Source organism: Ruditapes philippinarum, unplaced genomic scaffold (genome assembly GCF_026571515.1).
Source record: "Ruditapes philippinarum isolate M1 unplaced genomic scaffold, ASM2657151v2 ctg1830_1_1_1_1, whole genome shotgun sequence".
Lineage (NCBI taxonomy): Eukaryota > Metazoa > Mollusca > Bivalvia > Venerida > Veneridae > Ruditapes > Ruditapes philippinarum.
The window spans coordinates 35314-55199 of NW_026861117.1; the positions used below are offsets into that span (position 1 = coordinate 35314).

Consider the following 19886-nt stretch of genomic DNA (forward strand, 5'->3'; position numbering starts at 1 on the left):
AGATGTACCATAATTGAGATCAATAAGATACTGTCTTGTGATGAGTATTAACATTCATGCTCTACGGACAGAAGGTTGTCTTCTTCAGAAGCAAATCTCGAATAAAATCACGTTTCAGAAAATTAATCCCATTTCATTACTGACGGCATCGGATAATATTAAAGCTAAATATTTCTTGAAAAAATACATCTCTGCAAAGCTTATTCAAAAACTGAATCAACCTAAGTGAAAATTGATCAGGAAGTTATATCTTCTTTTTTTTACCGCCAACACTCAACACTCAACCAACTTATGGTAGTTAATCGATAGATTCTACGTGTATTTTTTAAACCTCACTAGCTTGAAATATATACTGCGGAAAAATCTGTTGTTAACAGGGTGTGCGGTTATTACGTAGGGTTTTCCCTGTCGACCATTTCCCGCAAATAGATGAGAACATCGAAGCCGTCAGTGCTATGAATGGTGTTATAAATGGCGTGTTTTGGAAGTTTTTTGTTGAAACTTCTCCAAATACCTCCAGAGGCGTGCACGTCGCGGAGAAGGCACACGGAAGGTCATAGTCAAGTCATCATAAGTACCAGAGGTGATTGGTTGACCTGTCGTGACTTACTCTGGAGGTTTGGCGCTAATAGATGCCGTTTTTGTTGTCGTCAGTCAGAAAGTTGATGCCTTGACGGTATTGTCGTCTCCTTTACCACCAAAGAACGAAGAATGGGCTTCCAGGAAGAATCTGCTTGAAAAAGACGTCCCAGATGCTATAATCTCGGACATATGGTTATTCCGGCGCCGAGTATAAATAAACTTAAAACACACACACTTTTGTTGAAAACAAAACAACATCACATTTTCTGTAGTAATTTTTCAAGTGTTGTAAAATGAATAAGAAATTCCTCTTATGCCGCCCATTATTTTTAGAACACAACCATAAAAGTTTCTTTTTTTTTATTTTTCAAATAAACATTTATCACTTCAGCGCGAGCAAATATCGGTTTCAAATTAAAGTTTCGTAAGATATGTTTAATGACTTCCCGATGCTCGACTGTAAGTAATTTGTATATGTATGCGGTTTTTTTTTTGTTTTTGTTTTTTTGTTTTTGTTTTTTGATTAAAGCTTCTTATTCTTTAATATTTTTAATGTATCTCATAATCTGTATTGAAAATTTGAATTTTATTACAAATGGACTATCAAATTATGATGTATGCCCTAGAATTGAATAAACTTTCTAATTACACAATACGGGGTCATACTGATCTTGCGTCTTTCTCTGAAATACTTATTTCCTTGTTAAAACATATTTGACCACATATTTCTGTCAATTAACTGTTCACTTTACTTCCGATTTTGTTGTACGGAAACACATGTTTCTATTTGTGTTTTCTAATCAATTCGAATCTATAATCAGTTTAATGGGATCACCACCGGGTAAACGACTACTAGGTACTTTGGTCATGTTTTTTTACCACAAATATTTGAATGTTTCTATTGGGATTAAAATGAGCATAGTTAACTAAACAACTGTTTGTATAAATTCCTGACCTGTCTAATTCTAATTATGAGATTAGTGAATATATAAGACTTTCACTACAAAATATTCCTAAACAAAAGAGCACATGTTTAAATTTATTCCTATACAAATAAAAGATCAGAGTAGGGATCTGTCAATTACCAAAGATACTTTTATGTTAAAAGTTTGATTAATGAATTATGTAAGATGAAAATATAAGTATTGCTTTTTTTTATTTTTGCTAATGTAAAATGTAATATTGTGCTGGGATTTTGTCGGAGGTCCTTAGGGGTTTTGTAGTTAAATAGTTTTTTTTTCGGCGATAATGGTTAAAGAATAAAATGTTTTTTAAACTATATGTTCATCACCATCAGTGAATTTTTTAGTTAAATGTATGCAAAATATTTACTAAACAGCTATATGATTTAGCGGTTTATGAGCGTTTTCCGCGTACAGCCTCCTGGGGTGTACAAATAAGTTAGTTTTCCTTAGTTATCACGCAAGCATGATCCATGTCTCTGATGTAAGCGACAGTTTACAATTATTTGTCTTTAAAAAATATTAAGGACTATTAATAGTTTATAACAACAAAAGCACATGCATGATATTGAGAATACGTAGTTGCAACGTTCTAGTTAATGACCCGTCATAAACAGTTGGTCGCTGCGTAGTAATTGGAAAATTGTTATCAAAAATAATAAAGAATATTTGCCACTGAATTAAAGCATTTACTTATAAATTTTCATTTATGCTTTTTTGTTAAAAAAATATGGATAAAGTTATTATTTTGAAGGGTTTTCATACCAGAACTATTTAATACAGACGTACGTAATATGCCTAAACCTGATTACCGCGGCAGTATGACGTCACGGAGTAGTGATTTAAACAAAAATCAAGAATTTTTCAGAGAATTATTATCTTTACAAATTGCAGATATGAAATTAAAGAATGAAAATATTTTCATATTGTAAATGTCTGTGATGAGTGATGAGTCAGCTTAGAAAAAATCAAAGTACTATTTTTTGACCTGATTACCGTGGCAGTATGACGTCACGGAGTAGTGATTTAAACAAAAATCAAGAATTTTTCAGAGAATTATTATCTTTACAAATTGCAGATATGAAATTAAAGAATGAAAATATTTTCATATTGTAAATGTCTGTGATGAGTGATGAGTCAGCTTAGAAAAAATCAAGGTACTATTTTTTGACCTGATTACCGCGGCAGTAAGATTTGACAGACAGTTATTAACATTGGGTCGGCATAGCCTCCCCAAAAACAACAACATTTACTATCTTACCCTTGTCCCCCTATATTACAATATACAGTTTAACCCTATTATTACCTCAGATTTATTATATCCTGTACCCACTATTATATGGAATGAAATTCACCCTCGTTGTTTTTATCATTCCATTATAGACATTTATATGTTTATGTAACAGTACTCAAAAAGCACTTCTCTTGCACTTTTCCATCACTTACACTGTATTTCAAGCACCTACTGGTATATAAGGGAAAAATTGTGACAAGTAACATTAAATTTTCTGTAAATCTTTTGGGAATTATTGTTTGGCAACAACATACAACTTGATGTTTCTGGTTCTGGTTGCTTCTTGGTGCAGTGCCTGTTGTCAGTTAACTCATAATGTGTAACAAAGACCAGATAACTGTCCGTATTATTGTTCTATGAGAATACAAATTTCCTGTCCTTTTAGAGTAGAATACTAAAAAATAAGTTGACAATAGTGTTAAGCATGTAATCTTTTAAATAAGCCAGTGGGATTAAGTACTTGCCCTAGTACTTGTATAAAATCAGGCCAGTTTCCACATCAGAAAGTCGACTAGACCAAATATACTATTGCCTGCATAATTTAAGCACAAGTTGAAATCTAGTTAGTTCTGGATACAAAAGAAGACAAGGTCTGTTACTCACTTGCAGAAGGGTTAAGGTTAATAATGAACAAAAATGAAAGTGCAAGAAGAGTGTGTCACAATATCAATGCTATGAATGGATCATTATATTATCATACTGTCCTGTGAGTTGAGACAAGCATTTTTGCCCCTCTCTTCCCCCAGAATAAAGTTAGGTCTTGAATATATGTGCATGAATTGTCTATTCTCTAACAAGTATTGTCTTGATATGATTAGTCTTTCAGGCAATTTACAAATGAACATGCTTTAGTGTAGTTGTTAACCCTGAAAATAAGTTAAAACATTGGTTATATATTCAGAAAACAAAAAATTAGGTTACAATATGACAATATGTCGAATTTTCCACTAGTTCTATTCCAATCTTTAGATTACCATATGAAAAAAATTAAGATCCAGAAAAAATCATGTCAGTCTGTCGGATAATTGGCTATTTGAGTTCCTGGTAACCAATAGCGGGACAAACTAATGATATCATGCTTGGCCTGTTTGTTTATCTGTACAAGTCAGAATTAGACTTGTTCATCATTTTAATTTTAAAACAATATGTAAATTCATTTAAATTGAATTAGAAATGAATAATTTTTTAAGTTGAGATTTGTCATCAGGGTCAAGATCAAAGGGAACTTTACACTGAAGCTATGTTTATTTGTTCCAATAGTGTTGCAAGTCTTATACTAATAGAATGCTGGCATGAAGTTTTAACATATATAATTTCTGTATATGATAATATTGCTAATATGTCAAGCAGACGACAATTCTGTTTCTCATCTTTTTTGTTGAATTACATGTATCATTATTTTGTGGCAAAATTTTAAAATTTGAAGAAACAAAAAACGAACAAAAACAGAATCGTCCTTTGGAAAGTTTTATATTTTTTAAAAACCTCTTCACAAGAATGGGAGAAAAGTGTTTTGTTTTTTTTCAAATGATTTGTACAATGATTTATATTTTGAGGGATTTTACCTGAGTTTATCCAAAAACTGTTAACATCTTGTTGAGAGGTTTATATGTCTTACATATTGTAATACATGTATCTGAAGTACAGTCAAACTATCACCATCTCATATAGTGGTGTTTGTTGTTAGGTATTCACAGTTTCAAACATTCAAATCGTTTAAAATGAAAATTAAAAAAAAATTATTTAAAGAGCACACTCTTTTCAAAGAAAGTCTTAAAAGCATAATTATGTTTGACCGTACTTTGTATAAATAATACAAAAATGGGCTGAAAGTTTTGCTTTTTTTTTCAAATAATGAAATTTGACTATATATATAAAGTAAGAACAGATGCATCTCATGAAGTCTCTGAATTTATTAGGGATTTGCTGTTTTTCAAGATTTTGATATTTAGTTGTAAACAATATTTCTTTACTTGGAATATTTGCTAATGTAAAATTGATAATAAAGTGTTTGTAAATTAAGCAAAACTAGCAGCCTACTACAGTGTATGTAATGGATCATTTCTTATCTTGCATGTTGTTCTCGTGTACTTGTTTGGTATGATACAAATATATGTATAAAATTTCATTATCTCTCGCCATTATTTGAAATTATGAACTTTAACAAAGCTGGGGCTTAAGAACCAGTCTCAGATGAAAACATCTGATTTGGAAGTTTGTGACACAGTTTTGAAATTTACCAATGACAAAGGACTGTTTTGTAACTGGAAATAAATATACAAAAGAAAAAAAGATGCAGATCTTTATAAATTATAATAAGGGTATCCAAACAAGTACATGTTACAAACTTTTTTCAGCACTAACAGCTTTATTTAAGACTGATAGGTTTGCTGCAGGTGATGGGAAAATTTTATTTTTCATACTCATTCTTAAATTGTATTGTTCTTTGGCTTGTGATATAACTTTAATATATAAACTTGAATTCTTGTATATAAATTGCTTGATATTTGTTACATTTCGGATTTGCAATAAATTTCTTTCAGGTTTGCCAATTAATGTAGATTTAATTTTTGCTTCTCATAGTATATTTAATCTATTACTTGAAAGTAACTTTTTAGTGAAATGAAGAATATTACTGCAAATAAATACAGTTTTTATTTATTTATTTATATTTTTTTTGTTTTGACAGAATAGGAATTAACACTAACCAAATAGGAAGTGTGATTAAATAAGCTTTTTTACGAGAATGATTAGATGTTTCTAATTTCGTTATTAATTAATAAAACTGTTGTTACAAAAAATTTAAGACTTTTTTAATGTTTAAAAATTTTCATTCATGAAACATCTAATCGTTTCCTATAGAACATTGTTGACCCATAAGCTTATGATACCAGAATGTTCCTATCAAAATAAAATGTTCTGTTTTTATAGCGACAAGAAGCCGCTGGTAAAAAAGAGATCACTGTGTTAGATCCGAAGCGTTCAAATGCCATCAACATTGGTCTTACTGTCCTACCACCTCCCAGAACAATAAAAGCTGCGATATTAAAGATGGACAACTCTATCATGAACAAAGAAGGCATTGAGGTAATTGCATTCAACAAATTCTCTCCCTTGTCTTAATTTGTCACAACTCTTGATGTACATTAGTTCAGATGCTATTTTAATAATATCTCAGCATGTTAGACACACCTAATGAAGATTTCACGTTTTGTGTATATTTTTGGTTATAAAATTATTGTATAAATGGTATGCGGGATAAACATGTCCGTGATAAAAGTGCTACCAAGTTTACTAGCAGCGGATGGAGGGATAACACCAGTAAAACTACAAGCATTAGAAGAGATTCAAGTCTGGTGGTCAAGGTGTCTGCCTTTTAACGTTAGCCCTACTAGGGTCATAATAATGTAAAATGATTCTTGTCTCATGTCGCATTGCATATAACAGGTTGGTGCCCTTATTATCAAAAAAGTATATTGTTGTTGTTGTATCACATATGACACCAGTATTGGTTAGTTTAGGATGGTTAGTTCAAGGTAGTTAGTTCAAGGAGGCAGACTTGAAAGTTGTTTAAATAAGCTTCAAGCTTTCATGATAGTTGAGCAAAAATAAGTAATACTTCAACACAACAACTTATACCTACATGATCTACATTTCAGAAAATTTTGAATACAATGATACCATCAGATGAAGAGAAAACAAAGATCTTAGAAGCCCAGCTTGCCAACGCTGATATCCCGCTAGGTACCGCAGAACAGTTCCTGCTTACATTGTCTTCCATCAGCGAGTTACAGTCTCGTCTTAATGTGTGGCTCTTTAAACTGGATTATGACACCATAGAATCTGTACGTTCTTGTTATACACTTGTATACCTTAAATTTTCATTGTATCTTTAGATAACTTTTCCTTTCTTATTTTTTCATATGACAAGAGTATAGCTCTTTCATAGAAGGGGACTGGGAAAAAAATTGATTCACATCAGCTGATATTTGTTGTTATGTGTGAATAAACTAATACGCTCAACAAGTCAAGATTGTGTGAGAAGTTTTCAAGTAAATTTTAACAGTTAATCTCAGTATTCAAATGAATTTATATCAGCTTTTGTTGAGAACAAATGAAACAAATAATTATATTTTATTTTACATAATTTGTGATTGTTTGCTAAGTTTATCAAGATTTTAGTACATAATATTTACTACATGTAGTTTGTAATGAGTTGTTTCATATGATACTTAACTCATAATAAAATTTGTCCAGATTAGGAATGCATAGAAATCAATTTGATTGGTTATTGAATATAAAAGACCTGGTATAAAACAAGATAATCATTCCTAAGTACAGGTTGCTCGCCCATATAGTAATTATTCTGGTGGTTAGGGTATACAAACCTAAACACACCCACTAAAGTACTGGTATGTTACTAATTTTCATATATTCTGTGTTATAATGATAGGAAGTAGCAGAGCCCCTGATGGACTTGAAGAAAGGTATAGATGAACTACAAGATAATAAAACATTTAAATACATCCTGTCAGCCATTCTTACCATTGGTAACTTCCTCAATGGAGCTCAGGTCTGTACTAAAATTGTATCTGTCTGTGTATATTGTTGAAATGTATATTTTTGATCGTTAGTTTCCTTGATGTGAAATATTCATTTAACACAAACATGTATGGACAATTTTACTTTACCAATGTCAATAAGATATTCTGCATTTTTCCCAGCAAGTTAATATCTCTAGTAAACACTTTCACTTAAAACCATGTCACTTGAAAACCATGAAAAATTTAGCTCATTCATGAAACAGGTTTAACTTTGAATGAAATGTCACTGGTTCAAAATTATTACTTGTTAAATGCTAAACGTAAGTAAATTATCATTCTTTTTCAACAGTAATCAATTCTTTAAAAATAATGAAAAAAAAATTTATCGCAAGATTGGGGATACAAATTTTAATATTGCAGAATAAAAGTTGCAAGAAACTCTTAAGCTTATTTGTATTTTCTTTCATACAAAATTTCAAAGTGAATTGTCTGCATAATATATTGATCTATTAAATATTTATCAATTAAGTAAAGATCTATTAAATATTTATCAATTAAGTAAAGAATTTTTGTGATTTTTTTTTTCAGGTTCGTGGATTCAGTATAGAGTACCTGTCAAAAGTACCAGAGGTTAAAGACACTGTACATAAACATTCTATCTTACATCATTTGTGTACTATAATCATAGAGCAGTTTCCTGACAGTACAGACCTGTATTCAGATATAGGGCCAATTACACGATGCTCAAGGGTAAGATACAGGAATTTCAATCCAAATTCATGTACATATTTTTGAAAAGATGACTTTCATTGTAACTTTTTTGGACTCACCAATTTAAGAAGTTTTCTGTTCCATATTTATATTTCATACTCGACTGCCTACCGGTAGGTACTTTGGTATTTGTAAGCTTGTTTGCTTCTGTCATTAATTCTATGTTTTGGTCTTTACAATTTTGTTGCATTTAAAAGGAAGATTTCATATTGTGTTGTGTATATGATAAAAGTGAATATTCAAATATTTTAGATGTGTTCAAATTGATTGAATATGAACTGTTAATTTTAGAAAATTCAATATGAACTGTTAATTATAGAAAATTCAATATGAACTGTTAATTGTAGAAAACTTACAGAATTTGACTATGAACTGATATTATAGCTATTGCAAAGCTGTTTAACCGTTACCCCACTTGATTTTATATTAATGTACATGCTCTGCTTTGTTGATGGAATAGTCTTTCAGTAATTATAAGGATTTCAATGTTAGAATTATTAAAATTGAGAACCCAGACAAACAGAGTCTAGGACCCCTAATTGAAGTGTAGGTGGTAGCTTTGATCTGTTTATAAAGATTTAAGCACTTGTAAAATTAAGTTCACTTAAAATTCACTTCCATTTTATTTGGAAAAAAGAAAGAAAAACGTCATAATTTTCTGTATAATTTATGGTATTTACTGACAAGTGGAATTATTATCAATGGTTTGTTTTGAATATATTACAGGTTGACTGGGATGTTTTGTCACAGAAGCTGGACAAATTGGAATCTGATTGTAAGGCGTCATGGGACAATTTACGTGCAATAATCAAACATGATGGAAGCTCAAATTCACAACTCAAATCCAAGTAAGTGGTAACAATAATGTTCAATTTGTGTACAATATAGAGGTCTGATTTCCATATAAAACAAAGTCACTTGTACCTTTATAAAAGATAAAGGCTTAACAATGTTACAATGTATATATGATTTAACTACATAAAGAAAAATGTTTAATATATGTAGTATATATATGTAATTTTAAGTTTTAAGTTCAAAAATATATTAAGTTTTGATAATTCTTTACAGAATGTCTGAGTTTTTGGGAGATGCTGCGGAAAGAATTATGATTCTTCAAATAGTTCATAAACGTGTCTGTAACAGGTAAGTGAAATAGTCCAGTAAATAGTTCTGCACCGTTTTCTGTAATTAAATAACAATGCAACAATGTTGAAGTTGAATTCTATTTAATATACTGACCAGTTGACCTGTAATCACAAGTTGTTATTAAAAATAAAAGGCTTTCCCAATGAATTAATTAAATTGTTAGGCTTAACTAAAAATATTCTGGAAATGTTATATGGCCTAGTATGAAAATATGTAAGATTATATGGACCCAGTCTGTTACAAGAGGGTTATACAGAAAATAACTATTTATATACATGGACATACAACCTGACAAAAAACATTTCACTTTTTTATTACAGATCAACTTGACTCTTTTTGTATTGGAAAAAAAAGAAAATTTAATTCATAAATTTATATGTGTATGTTCTTTCACAACCTTTCAATATTACATTCAATAATTATAGCTAACAAAAATATATGAATTAACAAAAAATATATGAGCCACGTCACGACAAAACCAACATCATGGGTTTGCGACCAGCATGGATCCAGACCAGCCTGCGCATCCGCGCAGTCTGATCAGAATCCATGCTGTTCGCTTACCAACTCTATTACAAGTAGAGAAACTGATAGCGAACAGCATGGATCCTGATCAGACTGTGCGGATGCGCAGGCTGGTCTGGATCCATGCTGGTCGCAAACACACTATGTTGGTTTTGTCATGACGCGGCTCATATATATGCTTGCAATGATAAATTACATGGACGAAAATTGTTTGTTCATCAATATTTTACATAAAATATATTATATTTTAGATATCACAAGTTGTTACTGTACATGGGTTTACCATTGTATCAAGCGAAGGAGCTCAAAATTAACCAATTCTGCAAGATAATCAGTGAATTTGCTCTGGAATATCGTACAACACGTGAAAAAGTTGTACAACAAATGGAGAAGAAAGCCAACCAACGAGAGCGTAAAAAGACAAGAGGAAAAATGATTGTAGATGTAAGATTTTATTTCAGTCTTGTGTGTTAATTTGTAGATCTTCTTCCAAGCTTTTCAAGTTGCATTTGAATATTTTTCCTGCTTTGCTTTACCTGTTAGGTTGTTAAAGTGGTGACAATATATTGTCAGGGCTCAAAAATCATGTTGTCTTTTTATGGTTATTGGTCTTACTTTAAAAATCTTTATATCTTTAAGATATTTTTTATGTAAAGTACCAGAATAGAATGGCTTAAGGTTGATCAGTTTTGAAAAACTTTACCAGGTTAAGCTTAAGGTGGTCTAGTTTTGAAAAACTTTACCAGGTTAAGCTAAAGGTTGACCAGCTTTGAAAAACTTTACCAGGTTAAGCTAAAGGTGGACCAGTTTTGAAAAACTTTACCAGGTTAGGCTTAAGGAGGACCAGTTTTGAAAAACTTTACGAAGTTAACAGGAAAAATGTTGGTTATGAGTTAAAGCCTAGGGCATAACAAGACAATATTAAAGAAGTTATTCAGGGTTATGAAATTACTTGTAAAAGGCTTTCTACACTGAAATTAAATAAATTACTCTTTCCCAGATACAAAGAACATATACACTGTTGATGTTTATTTAGTGACATGATTATTGAGCTCTGTTCAAGCTTAAATTGATAATTTTGTTTAAAGACCACATTCTTTCTGCTGCTTTCCCAGAATGCATTTCACTTTGATTCTTACCAGTCTGGCAAGTTGTGGTGATTGTTCAGTTTTTGTTGTTATTTTTTTTATCCTCCAAAAAACATGTGTTGGTTTGTTACAATATTTCAGTATTAAATATTTTAATTCAACAAGGCATCTTTTAATAATATAAATTTTATGCAAAACACTCCTTATCTTTCATTTTGAATACACTTCTCTAAGAATTTTTCCCCATTTTACGCATGATTTTCTCGAGCATATTAAAATTTTATACTTCTTTGATACCAGTCCCTTTGTTACAAATCATACAAAAAAAACTTAAGTTTTCCTTACAATTGTTTCTAAATTTCTAATTCCTTACATACTGTATAAGTGGATATTTCCGCGTGTCGAAATGTTAGCGAATTTAAAATTCCTCACATTTGGCGTGAGAAAATATTAGTGAAATGTGCAAAATGTGCAATGTTAGAATTTAATGACAGGTTGGTTGATATTTATGCTAGAGGAAATTTAAGCAATTTTTTTTTTCAATTCCTGAAATTCACAAATATTTCCACGTCGCTAACTTAACCACTTATACAGTACTGTTGTATTAATTTGTTACATGTTTGTGCGGCGGCTAGTTTTGTGTTGTATATGATTTGTATGGTTTGTTTATACAGCTTACATTGCCTGATGGCATTGACAATAAGATCAAGAAGGCAAGTTTATGATGATGTTATCAATCAAGATGAATGAATCATTCATTCCTAGAAATATCATCTTTTATTGCCAATAGTTGTGTTTGAAAAAATGAAATCTTGATTGTTTTTCCAGAATGAAATTTTTGTTTTTGTTCGTTTTTGTTGTTACCTTTCTGTTATGACCATTTTATTCATATGACAGAACTCATAATTTATTTAAAAATAAATATTTATTTTTTTGTTTATCAGGTTAATGCTTTTCTTATGATAATAACCCATTTAATATGATTCCAGAAATAATAGGACTATAATACATCCACAGTTATAGAACTTCCAGAAGGATATTTGTCCTTTAATTAAGTTTCCAAAATTGTCTTTGTTTTGAAATTATAACTTTTTTTTAATGTAAGTTTGTTGTTATATTCTTTTTAGACAACAAAACCCTTAATCAATTGGGAAGAAATAACGCTAACCAACATGACTCAGAATTTACTCTGTTACTGATATAAATGCTCTCCCAACCTCTTTCTTGAGTTCTGTCACGTGATTATGATGGTAATTTAGTAGGTAGTGACCGTTGATTTTCTAACGCAGGAATTATGATTTGACATTATGCTCATTTATAGCTTTCATCAGTCGAGGTGATGCACCGTAACTTAAATTCTGATTTGGTGAGAAAAAATAATCAAAAAATTATATTCACTTATAATAATATTATGAAAATGAAGCTGTAAAATCATTATATTTTGTTGGGCATTAAATTTTTTAGGGAATTTTATGTCCAATGATGCCAAAAGATTGATTTCTGGTAAATTTAGATGGCAAATATTTTTTATTTAAAATGATTAGTTATCAAATTTTTGTATCTGAATGGGGAAAAACTGTTTTGTTAAAAATTGTTGAATTATTGCCCATGAAATATTTTGATTTTACAGTATATTGTCATGTTTTAGAACATACGTAGCTAGATGTTGTTTACAGAATACAATTATGATAACACAGTGATTTTGCTCGATGGTGTATTTTTCATGTACATTTTGCATGCTCTCTTATTAAGGGTTTCTTTGGATATCTGAATGACTTTATATCATAAATAAATATCATAAATAAATATGAACAAAAGTGTTTATTATTGTTTCATATCAATTGATCTAGGAACTTGATACATAATTGTTTTCATTCACTTCAAAAATTCATTTTTTTTTGGAACCACAAAAGAAATTATCTTTAATAAAAACACTTCTAACATTGTTTTTTTGATGGAAATGCATGAATGGTATTAAAGGGTAATCTTTCATTTTTTGGTCAAACTATGAGTAAATTTTATTTTGTATTACTTGTTCACTGTCTATGATTTATTTTCACTTACACATATTGTCAATATATTCAATACAGAAATATGCCGAAAAGTTTAAACACTTGTCATTCATATAAAATATATCCATGTGCATTTTTCATTTAACATTTAACTTAAATTATGTCAAATATATGAATTTGCCTATGATTTTCAAAGCATATAATAACTTTACAATATAAATCTGATATTAAATACTGAAGAAATATATTTTGATACATTCACTTACCAAAAATAATTTGACAAAGTACTTATGAATTTTAGATAAAAAGAAAAATAGGATGCCCTTGCTGAAAAAACGTTTACGACAGTTGCATTCTTGTTGTATAATACTATAATCTGTGTTTGTAGATGGGTAAATTCAAGGGCTCAAAGGGGAAGAATGCCAAGCCAGACGATCAGAGCGAGGAGGCGTTACAGCGGGTTCTTGCTAACGGCTACACTAGTGCAGATGACCGAGGGTTACCTGGACGACAAGGACGTAGAAAGATGGGACCAGCAGGTTAGTATTAGTCATGGTTGAAATCAGTCTTAAGGAATAGGTTATAATGTTATCATTGCCTAAACAGAATGACTACATTAATGTTACTACAGAATTTTAATTTATGATATATAAAAATGATACAAATTTTTAAATTGTCCTAGTCTGACTAGAGATGTTAGGATTGCTAGTTGCATGGGTTTAAACTGCATCATAGGCAAACTTGTTTCTCTGAGCAAGAAACTTTTCAATCTGCTGTAAAGCACTGGTTGGTTCCTTGAATGAATTTGAGAGTGTGCCTATAAGCTTATAGCTTCTGACATAATGGAACTTAAATAAATTCTGTTTAAACTTATCATTCTATATGGTTGTAAAAATCACAGGACAACTCTAGATTTCCTATTGCCAGGCTGTCTTTTACAGTACATTCAATAGTTAAATACTTTTATATCAAGCTTTCACTGAATGTAGGTTTCCAGGAGTACTTTCAAAGATAATCATTGCTTATTCAAAATGAAATGCATTGACACAAACTGGTCTATTTTAATGTTTATTTTGTGTTTGTAAACAAATTATTGACATTTTTGATGTCACTTATTCATTATGTAAAATTGTTTTAAAACTTACAGAAACTTAACTCTGAATCAAATGTGTTCTCTGTGCTCTTCAATTTGAATATTTTGATCAAGAAATCTTTCCTTTATATGCTTGACAGTTTAAAATATTTTAAATAATAAGCAATATGAGTTCATGACACAAATAGAGCAGGGCTAAAGAGTGCAAAAAGGTAATGAGAACTATGGTGTCGTGTTTTATCTTTCAGACAACAAGAGAAACAGTATATCTCGGGGTGGGGTAACAACTGACTCGGAGATGTACGATACCGGGGACGATGAAATCCTAGAAGCTTGTGTACGTACTGCCACCACTCCAAGTACTCGTGCACCCAGGGAACGCAGAAGGTCAAGAGGTCAAAAAGACAGGAAATCATGTAAGTAAAGTTTGATATAACTTTTATATAGAAATATCTTGTACACAAAATTTGCATAAGTTCATTATAGAATGATGTAACTTATATACTCAGAATGTTCTGTTCTTGAAAGTTTGTATTAATATATTCTTGTAGATAAATAGCTTAATACAGTAGTTCCTGTCATAGATATAAGTTAAAGAAAGGAAACTATATTTTCCTGAAAATTAGTAATCTTTTTGACAAGTAAATTTAAAAGATTAGTTCTTAAATTATCTTCTTGTAATTTGTTTGTGTTTCTTTATCAAAAATATATATTTTAATGTGTTCATAGTAAATTAGATATTGTAAAACAAATATTTATTTCTTTTACTCATGCACTATTATACAAAGGGTATAGCACAAGCTTTTTCCAGGCACCTGCTTAGGATAATCTATACACAATGCTTCCACCCTGGTCTCGCACAATATGCTACACTCTTTACAAAATTCTACTTCAAATGCATTAGTTTCAGGATAAAAAAAAGAAAGAGGGGACCTTTTCCACACTTAATATCTGTAACTGACTTGTCCATGCTTCAGGCTGACCCAATCTTTATTTCTAGGGAAAATTTCACAATAACTGTTGACTAAAAAGCGAATTTCACATTAACTACTGACTAAAAAGCAAACAGTGCAGACCATGATCAGATGGAACAGATGTGCCGGCTGATCTTGGTCTGCACTGGTAACATAGGTAGATTCTGTTGCCACCTGCAGCTTAAAGTTTAAGAGAGAATTTGTTTTATTAATAAAAAAATAAGTGATGATTATACCATATGACGAGAAATTACTGAGAGAGAAAAATAAGTTCATGGGACTTCATAAAATACCATATCATGCCTTATTAATAGATATATATGTAAGATAGGTCTTTGTTCATTCTGAACTACATGTATAATGGTTGAATTCTCTCAGTATGTATGCTATTATTCCACTTTTTAACCAAGGTAAAAGTCTTTAAAGGTGTATAAACAGTATGATTATCTGTTCATAAAATCATCTTTGGCCTTAAATTGACAGAACATTTTTTTACGTAATAAATCATTTATAAAAATATGAAACGTCTTTTATCTGTTCAAGTGAAATACATAACTTGCTCTTTAAAAAAAACTCAATTTAAATCGTTATTTTTTCACTGAAAACTACCCAGTTGTTGTCATTTCCCAAGTAGACTTATATTATGTCCAATTTCTTATTAAGAATTAATTCATCAAGATAAAATTGTTTAATTGATTAGTTAATTGAAATACTAGTAAAGGCTGTAGACTGTTATATAAAGATGATTGACACCTTTCCAGATAATATGAGAATTATGCCACTATACTGAACAATGTCTAGGTAAATTTTCTACCATCCCGTCATGATTGAACGCCATGCACACTGAAGTTTTTCACTCCCAATATTTCAGTTGTAATTGTCATGTTATGTTTTATTATAAACTGTTGGCTTTGTATAGATGGCTTGCATACTAAAATGTTTTAATTTTGGAAATAATAATAGGAGAAAAACAAAAATGAATGTATCTTTTGCAAAAAAAAAAAAGAAAAAGAAAATCGAGAAAAAGATACTGTATTAATTTTATTGTAAACATCTGAAAATAGAATTATACTCGTATAAAGAAGTTACAACAACAATGTGTGAAATATGTACACTTACAGCAAATTTATAAACTTTTTGAATTTTTTTTTAATCTGTTAAATTCAATGGATATGTTACTATTTGTAATTGTTCAGTTATAGTCAGTTATAGTCAAATTGACTGAATAAAAAAAAAAGAAAAGTAAGCAAGCCATGTTGCGATAGCCGCCATTTTCTAAATAGTGTGCCGATTTAAGTTTGTTATAAAGGCTAATTCCTAGACCTAAACAACAGTTGAAGTTCATCTATATATCCATGTTTGTTGTACCTTGTTTGTGTTTGTTGTTTTATGATGTTATGAAGTGAAGTGATTGTCTTTTTATTGTTTACATTATCAGCTTATTAGAAAACCGATGGATAAGTAATAATCTGCAAAAAGTGGGTGGGGTAATTGGGAGAAAAGTGCTCATAGATTCAATAGAATCAAAAGTTCTGTGATTTTAAATAATGTATATACATTGCTCTTAATTAAGAAGGTTTTAATTCAATGACTATTTGAAAATCACATCTTCTCCATCAGTGAAACATACATCATTATGCCATTCATGGTGTGACTTGAATCCTTTAAAATAAATATATAAATTTGACTAAGCTAGTGAGTTACCATATATATACAATGCTTTTGTTTTGTTAACTGAGAAAGGCAGTAACATGGAGAAGGCAAACAAAATGAATGGAGTATTGATATAAAGAAAAGCTTCAATAGGATTTAATTTTATTAAAAGTTAGTGTAATCGAGCATTTTGTGTAGAATTAAATAAGCATTATTTGTTTTCATTGAAGCATGTTTTGTCTTGTGTGGTGAAATATTTGTTTGTGTAAAATCTGTTTCCTTACATTTTAAAAGATACATATAATAATAATAGAGTGTAAAATCTATTCCATAGATATTTCAAACAAAATTTCAAACAAAATATGATAATATTAAAATCATTGATTAAAAAACCTGCCCCCATAAATATGTATACTGGTAGTAATGTTCACCTCGAATATTAAGACATTACATATTATATAGTTATATAGTAATTTCCCTTGGTTGAATTACTTTCAGTCTTGGATAGGGATAGTGATACTGAACATTGATTGGGTAATACTTGAGTGACTAGTGTTACTATGACAACTGTGTTTCCATGGCAACAAGATTTAAACATCTCATTTTCTTATGTTTTTACATAGCTACAATGTATTCTTATTGAAGAAAACTTAAAAGATTGACTTGAACAATGTATCTTTGAATAAAATAAATATATGATAATTGAAAAATGTCTTGTTGCCATGGTAACCAAAAATGATCTATTTTTATTCTGCCATCTGTCGTTGCTAAGGTTATGTTGCACAAAATTCACTAGTTCATGCTACATTATAGACTTTTAGTTTCACAGAGTTTTGTTTTTTGTTGTACATATTTATAGTAGGTTCACAATCATTTATAGCATTTTTCAGTTGTAGATGTATTGAAAACATATTCACTTATAAAGCAATGATGCTTTACAAAGCAAAAGTGCTTTGTGAAGCAATGGTTCTTTGTGAAACATTGGTGTTTTGTGCTAAACAATAGAGAGAAAGTTTCTTTCAAAAATCATATGTATCAAGTTTAGTTTATTGCTGTTGTTATTTTTTGTAAGAAGGAAAACTGAGATTTAAATTGTGTGACTGAAGTTATTGCTTTATAAGTGAATTGTTTTCTGGTTTGTAGACATTCTGATTTATAATGTATCCTTCTACTAGCTTATATGTTGTAAAAAGAATGACTTGTTTAGTATTTTATTTTGTTCATACAGACCTGGTTCTCCCAGACAGATGAATATATTCACATAATACAGACCTGTTATAACACAATGTAATATGAACACACTGAATGTATTAATTTGTCACACACATTAATTTTGTTACTATCATTTGCAGAGTTCAGAGTATGGGTGATACGAAATGTGTTAAATTTTAACTATAAAAATGATTTCTATGGTGATAGGACTAATGCTTATAGGTTGATATTTTCACACTGTGTGTTGCCAAGCTTTAGTTACCAACACAATTCTTTTGCACATAAATTTATTGTTCTATCCATTGATTTGTGAAGATTAGGTCCTGACTTGGAATCTCCAGTCTCTGTGCAGTAAGATTAAAATCTCACCATGGATATAGACTTAATGCTAGCAAGGAGTTACTTAGTTTATCTTTTATAGATGATTGTGGTTCTATCACTGTCCTTCCCTGTGCCTGAAATTGTATATACTGGGAAGTTACTGGAATTTTCCTTGCTTTGATACCTTTCCTGTTTATCATTTGGTACAAACACTTTCAGTCAATAATGGTTATGCCATTGACATTGTCAGTTTAGCAGCATTTTACTTTTTACCAGAATAAAACGAGTTATGGAAAAGAACTTATGACTGACTTTCCAATAACAATAACAATAATATTCCTGCAATCACTTTAATTAAGCCAAGGTTCTAGTTTGACCCCTATACTTTAATTAAGCCAAGGTTCTGGTTTTTCCCCTATACTTTAATTAAGCCAAGGTTCTGGTTTGACCCCTATACTTTAATAAAGCCAAGGTTCTGTTTTTCCCCTATACTTTAAATGAAACCAAGGTTCTGGTTTGGCCCCTATACTTTAATAAAGCCAAGGTTCTGTTTTTTCCCTATACTTTCATGAAGCCAAGGTTCTGGTTTGGCCCCTTTACTTTAATAAAGCCAAGGTTCTGTTTTTTCCCTATACTTTCATGAAGCCAAGGTTCTGGTTTGGCCCCTTTACTTTTGATGTCTTTAAATGAAGTGTCTCAATCATTTTATTAATAGGAGTTTCTTGAAAACATGTATCAGGTAAGATATATATATAATCAGCAAACACAATATAATTTTTAATCAGTCACATCCCTGATAGAATAAATGTAACTTCAAAGAATAAAATATTCTGCCCCATCACAACTATATTCAGTTCAGAGAAGTTCAACCACTTCTGAAAGATTAGAGAACTGTTATCTCTCACCATCCCATATTCTAGAGTCTATATCAAGGTTGGGTTGGATTCTCAATGGGAAAAGGTTTTCTTTCCTTACAAATGCTCAAAGATTATAGTGTAAAAAAGACTAACAGCAACAGAGCTTATTTTTGCTTTTAAAAATGTTTTTCTTCATTGTGGCTTTTCAGTGAGGCGTGAGTTCTTTTCGATAGACAGATACGTAACAACATAGATTGTTAATCTAGGTATAATATTGCTCAACACTGATGCAATAGTGCTAAAGTTTTTGGTGCTTTCTTTTTTTGGCTTGTGTTGTTTTTGTTATGCTGTTTTAGGGCCACTTTTTGAATTTATTCATGCATTTTACAGGGACTTCACCCGAGGCAGAAGTTTAAAGTGAAGTTCATGACTGCCTTTGGCATGACTTAAGTTAAGCTTTTTATTAAAAATTAAAAGTAGCAATACACAAAGTCATTTTTCAAAATTTGCTTGACAAACTGTTTTCTGAAACATCATATTTTTATGTTTTACTTAATTTATATTTGAATGAAAAACATCAAATACAGTTATACTTGTTCTTTTCAATTGTTTATATTTGCAAGATAGTTTGAAAGGTTATATACATTAATGCACAGATTTTGATGCAATGCAAATCAAATGTTATGAATGCTAATTTATACTTAAAAATAATTTAATGAATGAGATATTAACAATTTATCACCAGTCATATAAACTTAAATCTTATATCAGTACATTAATTCATAGTCACATTATGAATGAACTGTTTAATTTTGCGTTGATTGTTTGTTTCAGACAGTTTATAATTTTCTT

General features: G+C 30.3%; 1 protein-coding gene across 1 annotated transcript in view; it reads left to right on the forward strand.

The window, feature by feature from the left end:
• Positions 1-19886, forward strand: part of LOC132714576 (FH1/FH2 domain-containing protein 3-like) — a gene marked incomplete at its 5' end in the record, with an annotated part of 56934 nt that overhangs the window by 32275 nt on the left and 4773 nt on the right. The window contains 10 exon segments of the mRNA XM_060697464.1: positions 5770-5925; positions 6498-6683; positions 7292-7411; positions 7971-8132; positions 8880-9001; positions 9222-9296; positions 10076-10268; positions 11587-11625; positions 13313-13463; positions 14266-14433. Coding sequence (XP_060553447.1) covers positions 5770-5925; positions 6498-6683; positions 7292-7411; positions 7971-8132; positions 8880-9001; positions 9222-9296; positions 10076-10268; positions 11587-11625; positions 13313-13463; positions 14266-14433 — 1372 coding nt within the window.